The following is a 13,872-nucleotide window of genomic DNA, read 5'->3' as shown; positions in this document are numbered from 1 at the left end:
TTATATTTTTAGCATACGTAGATGAGGACAATTTTTAATAAGGTATCTTTTACCAAGGACACTTTTTTTTGGGGGGGGGGGTCATTACCTTAATTTTACCAAAAGTGTGAATTGCTGTATATATTTAAAAAAAAAGTTTAGGTATATTGAGATTTGGCAAATTAAAAATGGCAAAATTCAATAAGAAATCAATGAAAACTAATGATACTGTCTAATTCTATGGAGAATTATGTAAAAAAAATTTCTTTTCAGAAGGTAAAAAATCTGAGCAAAAATTGTAGAAAATCATTTTCAAAGAAAAATATTAAACAGTTTTCAATGTCTGAGTCACAATTTGATCATGGTTTTAAAATATAAAATATTTTTAGGCCAAAAATGCTGTGATAGTAATTTTGCGTAAAAAAGGGACATATAAGTAAGAATACATAATGTTTAGCTAAATCCCTCAAGTTTAAACTGGTATAACTTTTTGAATAAAACTTAATTTTTATATTTAATCACAAATTTTGTCTTAACAGAAAACCTCCTGCCATACCTATCCTGAGATATTAATTTCTGATCAATTTATACCTCCTGTGGCATTTCTGATCAATTTATATCTCCTGTGGCAGCTGTGCCATGGCATCAAACATTAAGTCGGAAAATTTGCTGAAAGCACTATTTGTCCAGCACAGTTGCTTTTTTTATGAACGAATCTGTTATGCTGATATGGTCACATGTTAATTTTTCTAGATAAACCATTGTATAAGCATGGATTATGGATAGCAGGAAAATTGACTTACCACACAAAATTTGTAAGCAGGTGACCAGAAAAGATTGTACAGAGTAAAATTTGAAGATTGAAGTTAACACTGAAACATCTGACTCTGGACAAAAAGTGACATAAGAATAGGAGTACCTCTTAATTTTAATAGAACCACTTTGTCTAAATTATCACTTGTTTTTAATTTCTTCTAGAGTTTTAATTGTAAAAATAAGAAAAGCTTAAAACTAAACAAAAGTACATTTTTTTCCCTTTCAACAATTAGATATTTTGTGGTATATATCAATTTCTATGTAATTTCTTTATGAGGCTGTTATATTTCAAACTTTTTATATTAAGCTAAATTAAAAAAAAATTTTTAGGTTAAAACAGCTGCTAGATTTTCAAATCTCATATTGAACAAAATGTTCTATAAATTGCATTTTGTGTATCTCTGCTTTGTTTTTAAATGTGTTTTTGTTTTCTCATTGACAGGAAGCTGTAAACAAGTATAATGATGTCAGTTGCAATCTGGAGTTTGCAAAAGAATTGCTTAAGCAGTTCATGGCACTTACTCAAGATGTGAGTTTTATATTTTATAAAATAATTTAGATTGTAGTTATGCTTTAGTAATGGATTAAAAAAATTGACACTGAAATAATTGCATGTTTATAACATGGTTTTATTTTGTTTTGATTTCATAATTTTAATAGCATTTGATATTGCAATGCATATATTGTATTTGTAGTAGCACTCTGGTCAGGTTGGCTCTGCTTCCTCCCTGTTGTCTTACACTTTAAAATTGGTTTAGATGTGCATAGCTTTATTGTAGAAATTATAAAAAAATTTTTTTTATATGCCTGAATAAAATTTGCTTAGTTTTAACAGTTAAAGATGGCATCGAAGACTTATTCTTTTATCAGAAAACACAGAAAATAACTTTGTCTCTTTTTTGTGTCCTCCTTCCTCTATCTTTTTCAATTAGTTTAGATATTGTAACCACTTGAAATCAAGTGGGTTTCTTTTTTTTTCTTTTTAACTTTATTCATATTTTACTTTCTCATTAAATCAAGAAATTGTTTACTTTATAAAGGAGGAGAGCTAGTTGTTAGTGGTGGTGTTATCAATGCCAATTATTGCTATCATGAGTTGGTGAAATTATCACAAAAGAACAAGAAAGTAACAAATGTTTATAAATTAGTGAGAATTACACTGCTGGCTATCCAGTTTTTAAAATTATATTTTTTAATTAAAATTTAGTTAAAACAAAGTTTTTGAATTTTGCTTTAATAATTTTTTTTTTTTTTAATTCAACTTACTAATAGTTATGTAGGTAATTCCCTTGTATATTCAAAGGATTCTTAGTGCTTTGGAATTTTTAGTTCATTCTTTATTTTCTATTGTGTCCTCATACCATTGTTAAGTCAATTTTGTAACCAAATAATTTTAAAATGATAATTTTTATTTTTACCATAAAAAATAGTATAATAGGTATAATTTTTTTTACCTTATTGACAATTTATATTTTGTTTTGCATTACATTTTATTGGTGACTGGGTTATGACAATTAGGTGTGGTTTGTGATAATGCATGTACATACGTGAATAAACGCACTCTACATATGACTTATATTAATTATATACAAAAGTTATTTGTTAAAAGCACTTGAACATTTTTATAATTTTGTTTCTAAAAATGTTACATGAATTTGTGATGAGAGATAAGATACCTCACGTTGTCTGATATTACGCCTGTTCCCTCTGCATTATAGATTTGCCTTGTGATTTGTCTTCAAAAAAAAAGAAATAAAATAACTCTTGAAAAAGAATGCTTTGAAGAGAACTTAGGAATCTTAGGCAGGCATTTTTATTTATTTATTTATTCTTTTTTTACATTGGTGTATGGTATGTGCAACCCTGTCAATGCCTCAAAACTTGATTGTTAGATTTCACATAAAAGCTATGAAACGTAAAGTTATCTATTCTTTAAATAAGATCGTTCAAACCTAAATATTTTCCGATTAGAATGTACCAAACTTATAAAGAAATTTTTCACATTTATTTTTGTAGTTTAATTAACAATCGAGTTATAACTATAATACTTGGCAGAAATCAGCTAAGTGTATTAATGCTGGAGTCCCTCGGAGGGTTCATCCTGGGCTCAACTCTCTTCCTGATCTTCATCAATGATCGCCCATATCTTCTAAGATTATTCGTAGACATTTATGATGATAACACTACCATCTATGGCAACATTTCAAAGGCCGTAAACGACCAAGTTCTCTCTGATTCTCTCCTTTGGTCTTGAGCAGGTGGTGCAATGGGGAAAGAGGTGGCTGATTAATTTTAATGCATCTAAAACTAAACTATCTTTACATCATCAATGCTCGGATTCCTATGGTATCAATTGAAATGAATGGCTCTCACCTTAGGGAGACTCCATGTTTTGACAAGTTTCTGAATCTGACTATTACTCTTCATCTGAAATGGAACACATACATCAAATCCATTGTCAAAACTGCTGTAAAAATGGTAGGATCCTTCTACCGCTCCAGTAGATATCTCACTGCTGATGCAATTCTCTACCTGTATAAGAACCAAGTACGTCCAAGGATGGAGTACTGTTGCTACATCTGGACAGGAGCTGCTAGAAGCACCTAATCCTACCTTGACAGCTCAAAATAGACTTTGTAGCCTAGTGAGGGATGCCCTTTTCTCTTCCCTGCAACCTCTTTCCCACAGAAAAGATGTTGCAAGCCTTTCTCTGCTTTATCGTTATTTTCATGGCAAGTGCTCATCTGAGATCCAATATATGGCCCTCTCTTGCCTGACTTTCACAAAAAATACTTGTTTAGCTGAAACCACTGTCAATAATTTCCCCTGACTAAACCTAAACATAGATTCCATGAACAAAGCTTCTTTCTTAGAATTGAGTCTGGAATTCTCTTCTATTCCCCTGCTTTCCGACTGACTACAATATTGTCATCTTCAAGTCCAATGTGAATAAGTTCTTGATGAACCGTTCTGTTAAGTAATCCAAGTTACCAAATTTTTACTAACAATTACTACAATATTGTCCCATTGACTACCGTAAGTCATTGACCAATCTTGAGTGGCCTCCAGGTCATTGATAAGTGGTGACTCCTTTGTAAAAAAAAAAAAAAAGAAAAAAAAAAAAAGACATGTGAGATGAAAATCTTTCTATTGGAACCGAAAGCCAACTTAAGGAAACAAGCGACTGTAATCTCATCTAGATTATGTTGAAGTAAAATGAAAATAATACTAATTTAATGAATAATTGTTGGATCTAGTCACATCAGAGGAAAATAGGATTCCCAAAACTAAATAGTGCAAAAATAACATGGAAGGATAATTTTGACTATTTTTCATAAGTGTCCTTATAACTGTGGTGAAGATACTGGAAGTTGCCAAAAAAACGTTGCATATCATGCTTTAATAAAATGTAATACTATTTATACAAGCAACATAACAAAAAGTTAGGTCTCTGTTTAGCCTGTCAGGTGATAAGATCGGAGAAGAAAAAAGGAAAGAAAAACCTGTCTGTAGATAGATTCTTATATATATATATATATATATATATATATATATATATATATATATATAATGTAGCATTAATTTGCATATGAAAGGAATAGTGACTATAAGGACAAATTAGAGAGAACAGAGTAGAGGTTTTAACAGCTGAGAAAGCATAGTTGTTAAGAGTTGTTGTGAATTACTATTTAAGTTCAGATAAATTGGGATGAATTACAGCATTGGTGAGAAGTTCTGGCCATTTGTTTTCTCTTACAATAACTAAATCATTCATAGTGGCCTTTTTTTTTATTTCTAGGGCATAAAACCTGATTGGAAATAATATAGATTAATTTCAGTAAATTGTCTGATTAAAAACTTTATTACAAGAATGTTAAAATTTTAATGAACATAACTTTATACATTCAATGTTCAATTCAGAAAATGAATTTCTTCTGCTTATAGAATGAAGTCTGAAGGAAATCTATTTTATTTCCAGAACTTTTAAATGGAAATTCAACCAAGCATAATTGTAGATTTTAAGTAATCTGTGGAGCAATCAACGCAAACGTAACAATCTCTGAAAACAATTAAAAAATTACCTTTTTAGTTAGCAATGTTTGCAATAAACAGATTTTGCTATAGGAAATATATTTCTAAAATTTTCTTTTCTTTCTGGTAAAACAAAACAAGCTATTCAAGAAATGTAAAATTTGCTGGTAAATGTTAAAAAAATAATCACAATATTTTGAGCATCTTATTAAAGTGTTTGTGAACTGATCCGTCTAATTAAATTTAATTTCTAATCTCTCCCACCTGCTTTTCCAAAATGAAATGTTTTTCACTTTTCTACTCTATACGGCTAAATATAAATATAAAGCAGTTTTAAAATCAAGTATGCTTACTCAATCTTTAAAAAAAAAACTGATTGGTTAAATTTACTTAGTTTAAAATGTAAATTCTAAAGCTTATCTTATGTTTAATGCCCATTTTACATGTGGCTTCAAGAAATTGACTCCCAAAGTAGTTTATCTTTCCCTGTGGTTCATTTTTATTAGTTCCTCTGATGTTTTTCTTATGAACTGAACTTTCTATCTCAACTACTCAAGTTCTACTCAAGACTTGTTATCCATTCTTTTAATGTGCAAGTCTCCCTATACTGAATTTAATCTTCATCTGTTGTCATCAGATCAAAGTCTGACCAGAATGAACATTACACATGTCATTTTCATATCATTTCTCTCTATGCAACATGATCTCTAACCTCATCAATCAGATTCATATATAATCACATGACTGATTAACTCTTCTTTTGGTAGTAATACACACGGACGAAAAAAACGCTTTGGATAATCAGATTTCAAGGTAGTTCTACTAAAATAACCATGCTTTTCAAAACAAAGCACTTCAGGTCTTCAAATTACTACTGTTTTGTTCGGAAATGAAGGTACTTTCAAATGAATTAATAAATATGAATGTACATTATATATTTTAAGAGTTTTAAGCAAATAAAGTGATAAAAATGTGAACGTCATAAAATAGCGTTTTCGGTAAGGTTTTGTAATGACCCCCTCTGATTTCTAAAGGCCTGTACCATGATTGTATGATGAATTTCGTCATGAAATTTGGGAACCAATCAGAAGAGGTGTTTATCTTAATACTGTCAAGTGTCTGAAATATTTTTGACCATTTCTTTTTTTGTCATGTTAAAAATAAGACTTTAATATGACGAGTATCGAACATTTTGAAAAAAAATTTCATCGGACACCCTCTAGTAAGTAAATCATTCTTTTTACTATCTTTATCAATTAAAAGTATTATTCTATGTTGAGTAGGACCGCTGTAATTGATAATTTAAAAGGACCTACCTTCAAAAAAATGTTTCTATTTCTCGAGTTTGGTTAAATTATGTTAGTATTAGTAGAAGCAGCAGCAGCTGTAGTATTAGTCATAGCACAGTAAAAACAACACGCGTTCTTTAATTTTTATTCACGAACGAATTAAGAAAAGCATGAAAAATATGAATATAAATGTTCTGATATGTTTAATTAGAGCTATTTTGTTATCAGAATAACATTAGTTTAGAACTATTCGGTTTTCAGAATGTATAATAACAACAATCCCAACCAATTCGGCATTATGAATCCATTATAATTTCTCACATTTCTGGTCAAATTTAAAAACATGGTTAAAAAAACAAACTTTTGTAGATATATAGCTTGCATGCACTTTTATTCATTGCATTAGTTTTGAACAGCGAATTAAAGCAATGTTTTACTGTGAACAGTCACAAATGTTTTTTTTTTTTTTTCAAAATCAAAAGATGTATGAAAATCTCGTTTGTATTACTATACACATAGATTTTAAAAAGTTGTCAAAAAACAAATATATAACAAATAAATGTTATCAAAGGCAAGATAAGTTACTTTTCTACCTAACTGGATATGTTTTTAGTGTTTATATTTAATGTAACATGCTTATTCAGCTCGAAAAACAGTGTTTACCGATGTATTCGAAAATTTAAAATGGCGGCCGACTCTCTCTTTGAGGCGGTAAGTTTGGGAAAATGAGTTATAAATAAAAAACCAGACAAAATACTGTTAGAAACTCGCTCAATATATGTTACCGTGACATAGGCGGATATGTATTCGGTGGGTTTTTAACAGTATTTTGTCTAGTTTTTTATTTTTAACTCTTTTTCCCAAACTGTCACTTGTAAATAAAATTTATTTTTGTCTGTTTGTCCTAATTCTTGTCAAGTTTCATATCCTTATTTACATAAGTTTACATATTTAATAGTAATGTGATATTCCAAATTTAATTCATAACATTTTCAAAAGCCAATAATTATGAACCACTAGCAGTAAATATGAATGAACGCTCTCTTTGAAAAAAAAGCTCTCTTAACCTCACCTCTAACCCCAGTTATGTGTAGCAAGTCTCCTCCTAAAACACTCTTTAACCCTAACAATAACAGTAAGTTCGAGTTGCAAGCCCCCCACCCCCACCCCAACAAAATACCTCTGTAAGCCACATACAAGCGTCTAAAACAAACAAGCAAAAAATAGATCCTTCCTTAAAGAAAAATGCACATAAAAATAAATTAACTGTCCTAAAATGCTAGAATGGCCTGGAAATGGTGAATTATTTTACATTAAATTTTTGTGAACCTAACCCCCCCCCCCTAATATTGTTTTTGTTTCTGTCAAGTCTTCAGTATGTTCACACATAATTTTCCTTAGCCCTACAATTAATTTAGTCTGAATGGCAACCCTCCCCATATTCTCATTGCATAGAAACCCTCTTAAAACCACACATAATCGTCTTGTAAAAATAAAACAAAAAGCATGCAAGATTTATCTCCCATAAAAAAACCCCTGTTAACTGCCCTAAAATGCTAGAATGACTTGTAATGGGGAATTATTTTACATTAAATTCTAAAATAAATTTGTTTATCTTTCATTAAAGTTTTTCATGGCATTTCATACATAATTGCCTAAAAAGGTAGAATCATATTTTGGAGGGGTGGTCAAAAGGGGTTGGGTGGGGTTAAACAGAAGGTGTTAATCTACAATAATACCAAAGAAATATTGCAATATATTCATTTTTAAATAATCCTATGTTTAGATTTAAGTTTTTTGTACATAAAGCATATTACAATTCAACTTTGAGTTCTCCAACTTCTTTTCTGTTTATGAATACATGGCATTTTTAAGGAATTGCAGCATATTTATGCACATTTACTGCAGATTATTTGGAAACCATGAACTTTGGGAGATTTTCAGTCACATATTCTGATTTTTTGTACAAAAATACACTTATATGGTGAATTTCATTGCTTAGTTTTGTGTTTTAACAAAGATATGACATTTTTACTGAAAAAGCAGTGTAAAAAATGTGATGAAAAGCATATGGTCTTAAAGAGGGAAAATATCCAAACGTGTGAGGCATAAAAATATAACTTCCTTAATTTTAATCAGATTTTAAAAATTTAAAAAGATTATTTCTTAGCTCATCAAGCTCTTTCTATGTATACCAATATTGAAATATTTTAAGCTATTTCAATTTTTTTCATATGTATTGCTAATGCTCTACTAGTTAGTAATGGTAGAAGTTCCTTGAACTTATTCCATCCATTTCTAACACTTGCAATCATACTAGCACCTGCTCCAATGATGTCACAGAAATAAAACTTCTAAGCAACCTCAATAGCCTTGCCATCTAAATATACTTTTACCATCTCTGAGTGCTCATCCATCTCCATTGTCTTATATTTTTTCCACACAAATTGCTTACTCTCTTTCCATCTACTAGTAATTTCATGCACTTATGTGTACAACGCTTACAGTTACCACAAAAAAGTTGAACTGCACCTGACTTCTTTTTGGGAGCTTTCCAACATTAGTCACTGATCATCACTTTTGGTAAAATTTACTTTCAGATTTTTGCATTCCTTCAAATCTTTAACTTAATAAGTAGGTCATCCATTGGTTCACAGGTAAGTACCAAATCATCAGTATACAGGACATCTCTTTTGGACAACTTGTACAGAACTCTCTGGTCAACTCTTCTTAGAGACAAATGAAAAACAACAGACTTTACAGAATCTTGAAGCATCCCTACTTCAATATTAAAGATGTCACTGTGTTCAAGCAACATGCAGAAATGCTCAATGTTCACATTGTTTGCACCAGACAATCTCTCTTAGCACACTATTAAAAGCTTTCTTTATATCGACAAAGGCAATTTTCAATCCTATTTACTTTGTTTCTCTAATTACCGGGCTCTGCCCCCCCCCTTCCATATACTCAGTCTCTTTTGCACATGTCTATTGAGATTTATTCTTCCTCTGAAATCGTCTTTGTTTTGAGTCACATTACACATCCATCATATCATTTCTCTCCATGCAACATATATCCTCAACTCTCACAGCCAGGTTTCTCTTCCATACCTCACACTATATATGCATGTCTGATAAACTCTTCCTTTGGTCAACAGTAGTAATGCTCTGCTAGTTAGTAATGACAGAAGTTCTATCAACTCCTAACTCTGGCTTTGCATTAAATAAACCTGAAAGGATTAGTTTGTTGTGAAACGGACAGAACAAACAAATCAGACTACAAATATATTCTTAGTTTTTATCTCTAAAGACTAAATGTCTATCGTTTTTTTTTTTTATTTTTTTTTTTTTAAACAGATTAGCAAATCACTTCAAGATTTTCAAAGAATTCTGTACAGAACAGTATACCTTTTTATAAGCTTTGTTTGTAAAATGAAAAAAAAATGTAAATAGTATTTTTTTTTTCCACTTTTTTTTTTTTTTTTTTTTTTTTTTAACATCTACATGTAAAAGTAAAATAAAAATGTTACTTTTTATTTATTTTTTTTTTTATTGCATTTTCACCCCAAACAAGGTAAAGTGTCATTTTGATGTAGGGTGCTACTATTTGGGACATAATTGCAGGGAGACTATGTAGGGAGTTTAGCAGCAAGATGACTGTTTAAATTAGGCTTGAACTTTTGCATTTCAGTACAGTTGGGAAACAGGAACTCTGAAGGGAATTCCATAGTCTAGCAGTTCTATTAGAGTAGAAAGCTTTCTGGCATCTGGGGATCTCTGCTGCTTGTCTGGTTTGTTGGGGACATTTACGTCAAGAGGGTACAAGGCTTGTAGTTTGTCGGAGCATCCACCAATAAAATACTTGTAAAATAGTCAGAGGGATGCAACATTTCGTCGCTGGGACAGTGGCTGAAGCTTAGCTGACAGTTCGGGACTAATTAGGTTGGTGACTCCCTTTTGAACCATATCTAGGAGTGAGAGACTAGTAGCAGATGCACCAGCCCAAATGTGCCACCAATACTCCGTACATGGGTGAATGGTAGCCTTGTAGAGGTACAGGATACTTTTAGGCATAAGTAACTGTCTAGCATGGTAGAGATTCCACCTTCCTCGCAGTGGCAATGCCCTAGATGTATCTGTTCTAACTAGTGGTGTCTGAACGTTAAGCTGAGAAGTTTCAACAAAGTACTTTCAAGTAATGTATCTTTAGCCATAGCTATTGGTGGTTGAGAAGGTTTCTTGTAATTATTAAGGGAAACAAGCTTAGTCTTCTTCAGCATTGAATGTTACCATCTATTTTTGTTCCCATTCCACTACAGACTGAAGGTCTTCCTCTAGGGTTTCCGCCATTGCCTTGGGTCTGTGTTCATTCATTTTCCTCTCGTACCTGTTATAGAGCGTAGTGTTGTCAGGAAATATACCCATCTCAGCGACAATTTTATCAGGGAGGACACTTATGAATATCAGAAATAATAAAGGGCCAAGGATCGTTGTTTTGATGTTTGACCATCAAGGATAACCTGGATTCTTCTCTTATTTAAAGATTTAATTATGGTATCACTGGGCGAATACTTAACATATGATCTGATTTTCCTGAGAAGATCATTGTGCCATACTTTTTCGAAAGCCTTAGATATCTCGGACTACTGCCCAATCTTCCTATGCTTTGTCTAGTGCATGGTATATACGTTCAGAGATTATAGTTAGGATATCTACAATAGAACAGGCTTACCTAAATCCATATTGTTGGTCGGACAGAAATTTAGTAACTGTAAGGTGCTGGACTAGAGCTTGATTAATTATAGACTCAAATATTTTGGCGAAAAGAGGGAGGAGGTTGGTGGAATGATGATTTAATGGGTCAGTTCTTTGGCCAGAATTCTTGTAAACTGGTACCACAGAAGCAGTTTTCCAGCAGTCAGGAAAGTAAGATTCGTTAAGGTATTTGTTGAAAAGTTGGGAAAGGACTGGGGCAACCTCAGCAGAGCATTTTTTTAATAGTACAGCCAGGATGAGATCGGGTTCACATGCTTTTGAAGTTTCTAGGCTTTTCATGATATCATGCACTTAAAAAGGGATGATTTTTCAGATCATCTAGTGTGATTTCTGTCTGCAAAGGAAAATCATGGAGGGAGTGGTTGGCTTGATCCAAAATAGTTTGAGGTAAACCGACTGGCAAGCATGTTAGCCTTCTCGGTTACCATCCAAACAACCTCATGATTGTCGGATAGTAAGGAATTGCCAATTATTTATTATACTGTTGTAGATTTTCAAAAAATCACGAGTTCCTAATTTCTGTGCTTCAATGTGTTTTCTGGTGGTTTTGGTGTATTCTCTCTTAACTGTCGTTATTTCTTTTTTACAATTACTTCTAGTTTCTATAAACTTTTGTCTGTTTGTACTGGCCTTCTGTTGGATAAATCTGTGGTATGCATGCTGCCTTTGAGCAATGGCAGCTGTACAAGTAGAAGTAAACCATTGGGAAGAGTGGATTCTGCTATAGAACTTCCGTGTGGGAATATGTGCTTCAATTGCTGCTTTTAACCATTCAGCAGTCTCATTTGTGCACTGTTCTGCAGGAAGAGAAAATATATTTCCTCATGAGGCATCTCTGATGAGATCCCTGATGGCTTCCCTGTCAGCCTTTTTATAGTACCTTGTTTTGAGCAATGGCTCTTCAGCTCTGGGTCGAGAGTTTAAGGTGATTTCTATGATTATTACAGTAGCAATACACATGAAAAAATTGAAATAGCTTGAAATATTTCAATATTGGTATGCATAGAAAGAGCTTGATGAGCTAAGAAAGAATCTTTTTAAATTTTTAAAATCTGATTAAAATTAAGGAAGTTATGGCTATTTTTGTGCCTCACACGTTTGGATATTTTTCCCTCTTTAAGACCATATACGTTTCGTCACATTTTTTACACTACTTTTTCAGTAAAAATGTCATATCTTTCTTAAAACACAAGACTAAGAAATGAAATTTACCATATAAGTGTATTTTTGTACAAGGAATCAGAATATGCAACTGAAAATCTCCCAAAGTTTATGGTTTCCAAATAATCTGCAGTAAATGTGCATAAATATGCAGCAATTCCTTAAAAATGCCATGTATCCATAAACAGAAAAGAAGTTGGAGAACTCAAAGTTAAATTGTAATGTGCTTTATGTACAAAAAACTTAAATCTAAACATAAGACCATTTAAAAATGAATATATTGCAATATTTCTTTGGTATTATTGTAGATTAACACCTTCTGTTTAACCCCACTCAACTCCTTCTGACCACCCCTCCAAAATGTGATTCTACCTTTTTAGGAAATTATGTATAAAATGCCATGAAAAACTTTAATGAAAGATAAACAAATTATTTTAGAATTGAATGTAAAATAATTTCCTAATATAGGTCATTCTAGCATCTTAGGGCAGTTAACTGTTTTTTTTTTTTAAGATGATTATGTGTAGTTTTAAGAGGGTTTCTATGCAATGAGAATATGGGGAGGGTTGCCATTCGGACTTTGAATTAATTGTAGGGGCTAAGGAAAATTATGTGTGAACATACTGAAAACTTGACAGAGACAAAGCTAACAAAAACAATATTAGAGGGGGGAGCGGTTAGTTTCACAAAAATTTAATGTAAAATAATTCACCATTTCCTGGCCATTCTAGCATTTTAGGACAGTTAATCAATTTATTTTCATGTGTATTTTTCTTTAAGGAAGGATCTATTTTTTGTTTGTTTGTTTTAGATGCTTGTATGTGGCTTACAAAGGTATTTTATTGGGGGGGGGCTTGCCACTCGAACTTAGTGTTATTGTTAGGGTTAAAGAGTGTTTTAGGAATACGAACCGTTACTTCATTTTTGTTTTGTTGTCCTAACTGCAAAATGCCGTTTCCATTTCAAATAAATATTTTACAGATATATGTGTGTGTGTGTGTGTGTGTGTGTGTGTGTGTGTGTGTGTGTGTATTCGACAGGTAAATAAGTCAGAAAATGTTATATTTAGTTTTAATTTAATAAGAAACTGCGTTGCGAAATTTCAAAGAAAATTCCATAAATTTGTTGATTTCTATTTTCGATGTTGAAGGTGTTAATTCCATAGGCCGTTTATACTACGCTGGAGCAGGTTGTAAAAATATCTTTCGCTTAATAAGTAGAAAAAAAAAATAACGAAATAAAAAGCTTCCTAATTGTAGTTTGATGTGTTTTCTTTTAAAATTTCAAGAATATTGATATAGATTTTGAGGGTTTGTATTACTATACACAGATTCGAAAAAGTTGTCAAAAAACAAATATATAAAAAATAAATGTTATCAAAAGCAAGTTACTTTTCTACATAACTGGATAATTTTTTAGTGTTTTTATTTAATGTAACATGTTTATTCAGCTTGAAAACAGTGTTTACCGATGTTTTGGAAAATTTAAAATGGCGCCCGACTCTTGAAACGGTAAGTTTGTGGAAAAGAGTTAAAAATAAAAAAAGTAGAAAAAATACTGCTAGAAACTCGCTCAATATATGTTACCGTGACATGTGACATAGGCTGACATATATTCGGTGAGTTTTTAACAGTATTTTGTATAGTTTTTTTATTTTTAACTCCTTTTCTCAAACTTACCGTGTCAAAGAGTCGGGCCGGGCGCCATTTTTAATTTTCCAATACATCGGTAAACACTGTACGTTTTTCGAGCTGAATAAACATTTTACATTAAATAAAAACACTAGAAAATTATCCAGTTAGGTAGAAAAGTAACTTATC

General features: G+C 31.7%; 1 protein-coding gene across 2 annotated transcripts in view; it reads left to right on the top strand.

Moving 5' to 3' along the window:
- LOC145256410 (uncharacterized) overlaps positions 1 to 13,872 on the top strand; it is an 86,205-nt gene that overhangs the window by 26,382 nt on the left and 45,951 nt on the right. For both annotated transcript variants that reach the window (XM_080115277.1, XM_080115276.1), the window contains exon 3: positions 1,238 to 1,324. In XM_080115277.1, coding sequence (XP_079971403.1) covers positions 1,238 to 1,324 — 87 coding nt within the window. The remainder of the gene's footprint in view (positions 1 to 1,237; positions 1,325 to 13,872) is intronic.

Source organism: Euprymna scolopes, chromosome 32, assembly GCF_053919585.1.
Source record: "Euprymna scolopes isolate OS-2025 chromosome 32, ASM5391958v1, whole genome shotgun sequence".
Classification (NCBI taxonomy): Eukaryota; Metazoa; Mollusca; class Cephalopoda; order Sepiida; family Sepiolidae; genus Euprymna; species Euprymna scolopes.
This window is presented reverse-complemented; position numbering and strand designations above follow the sequence as displayed.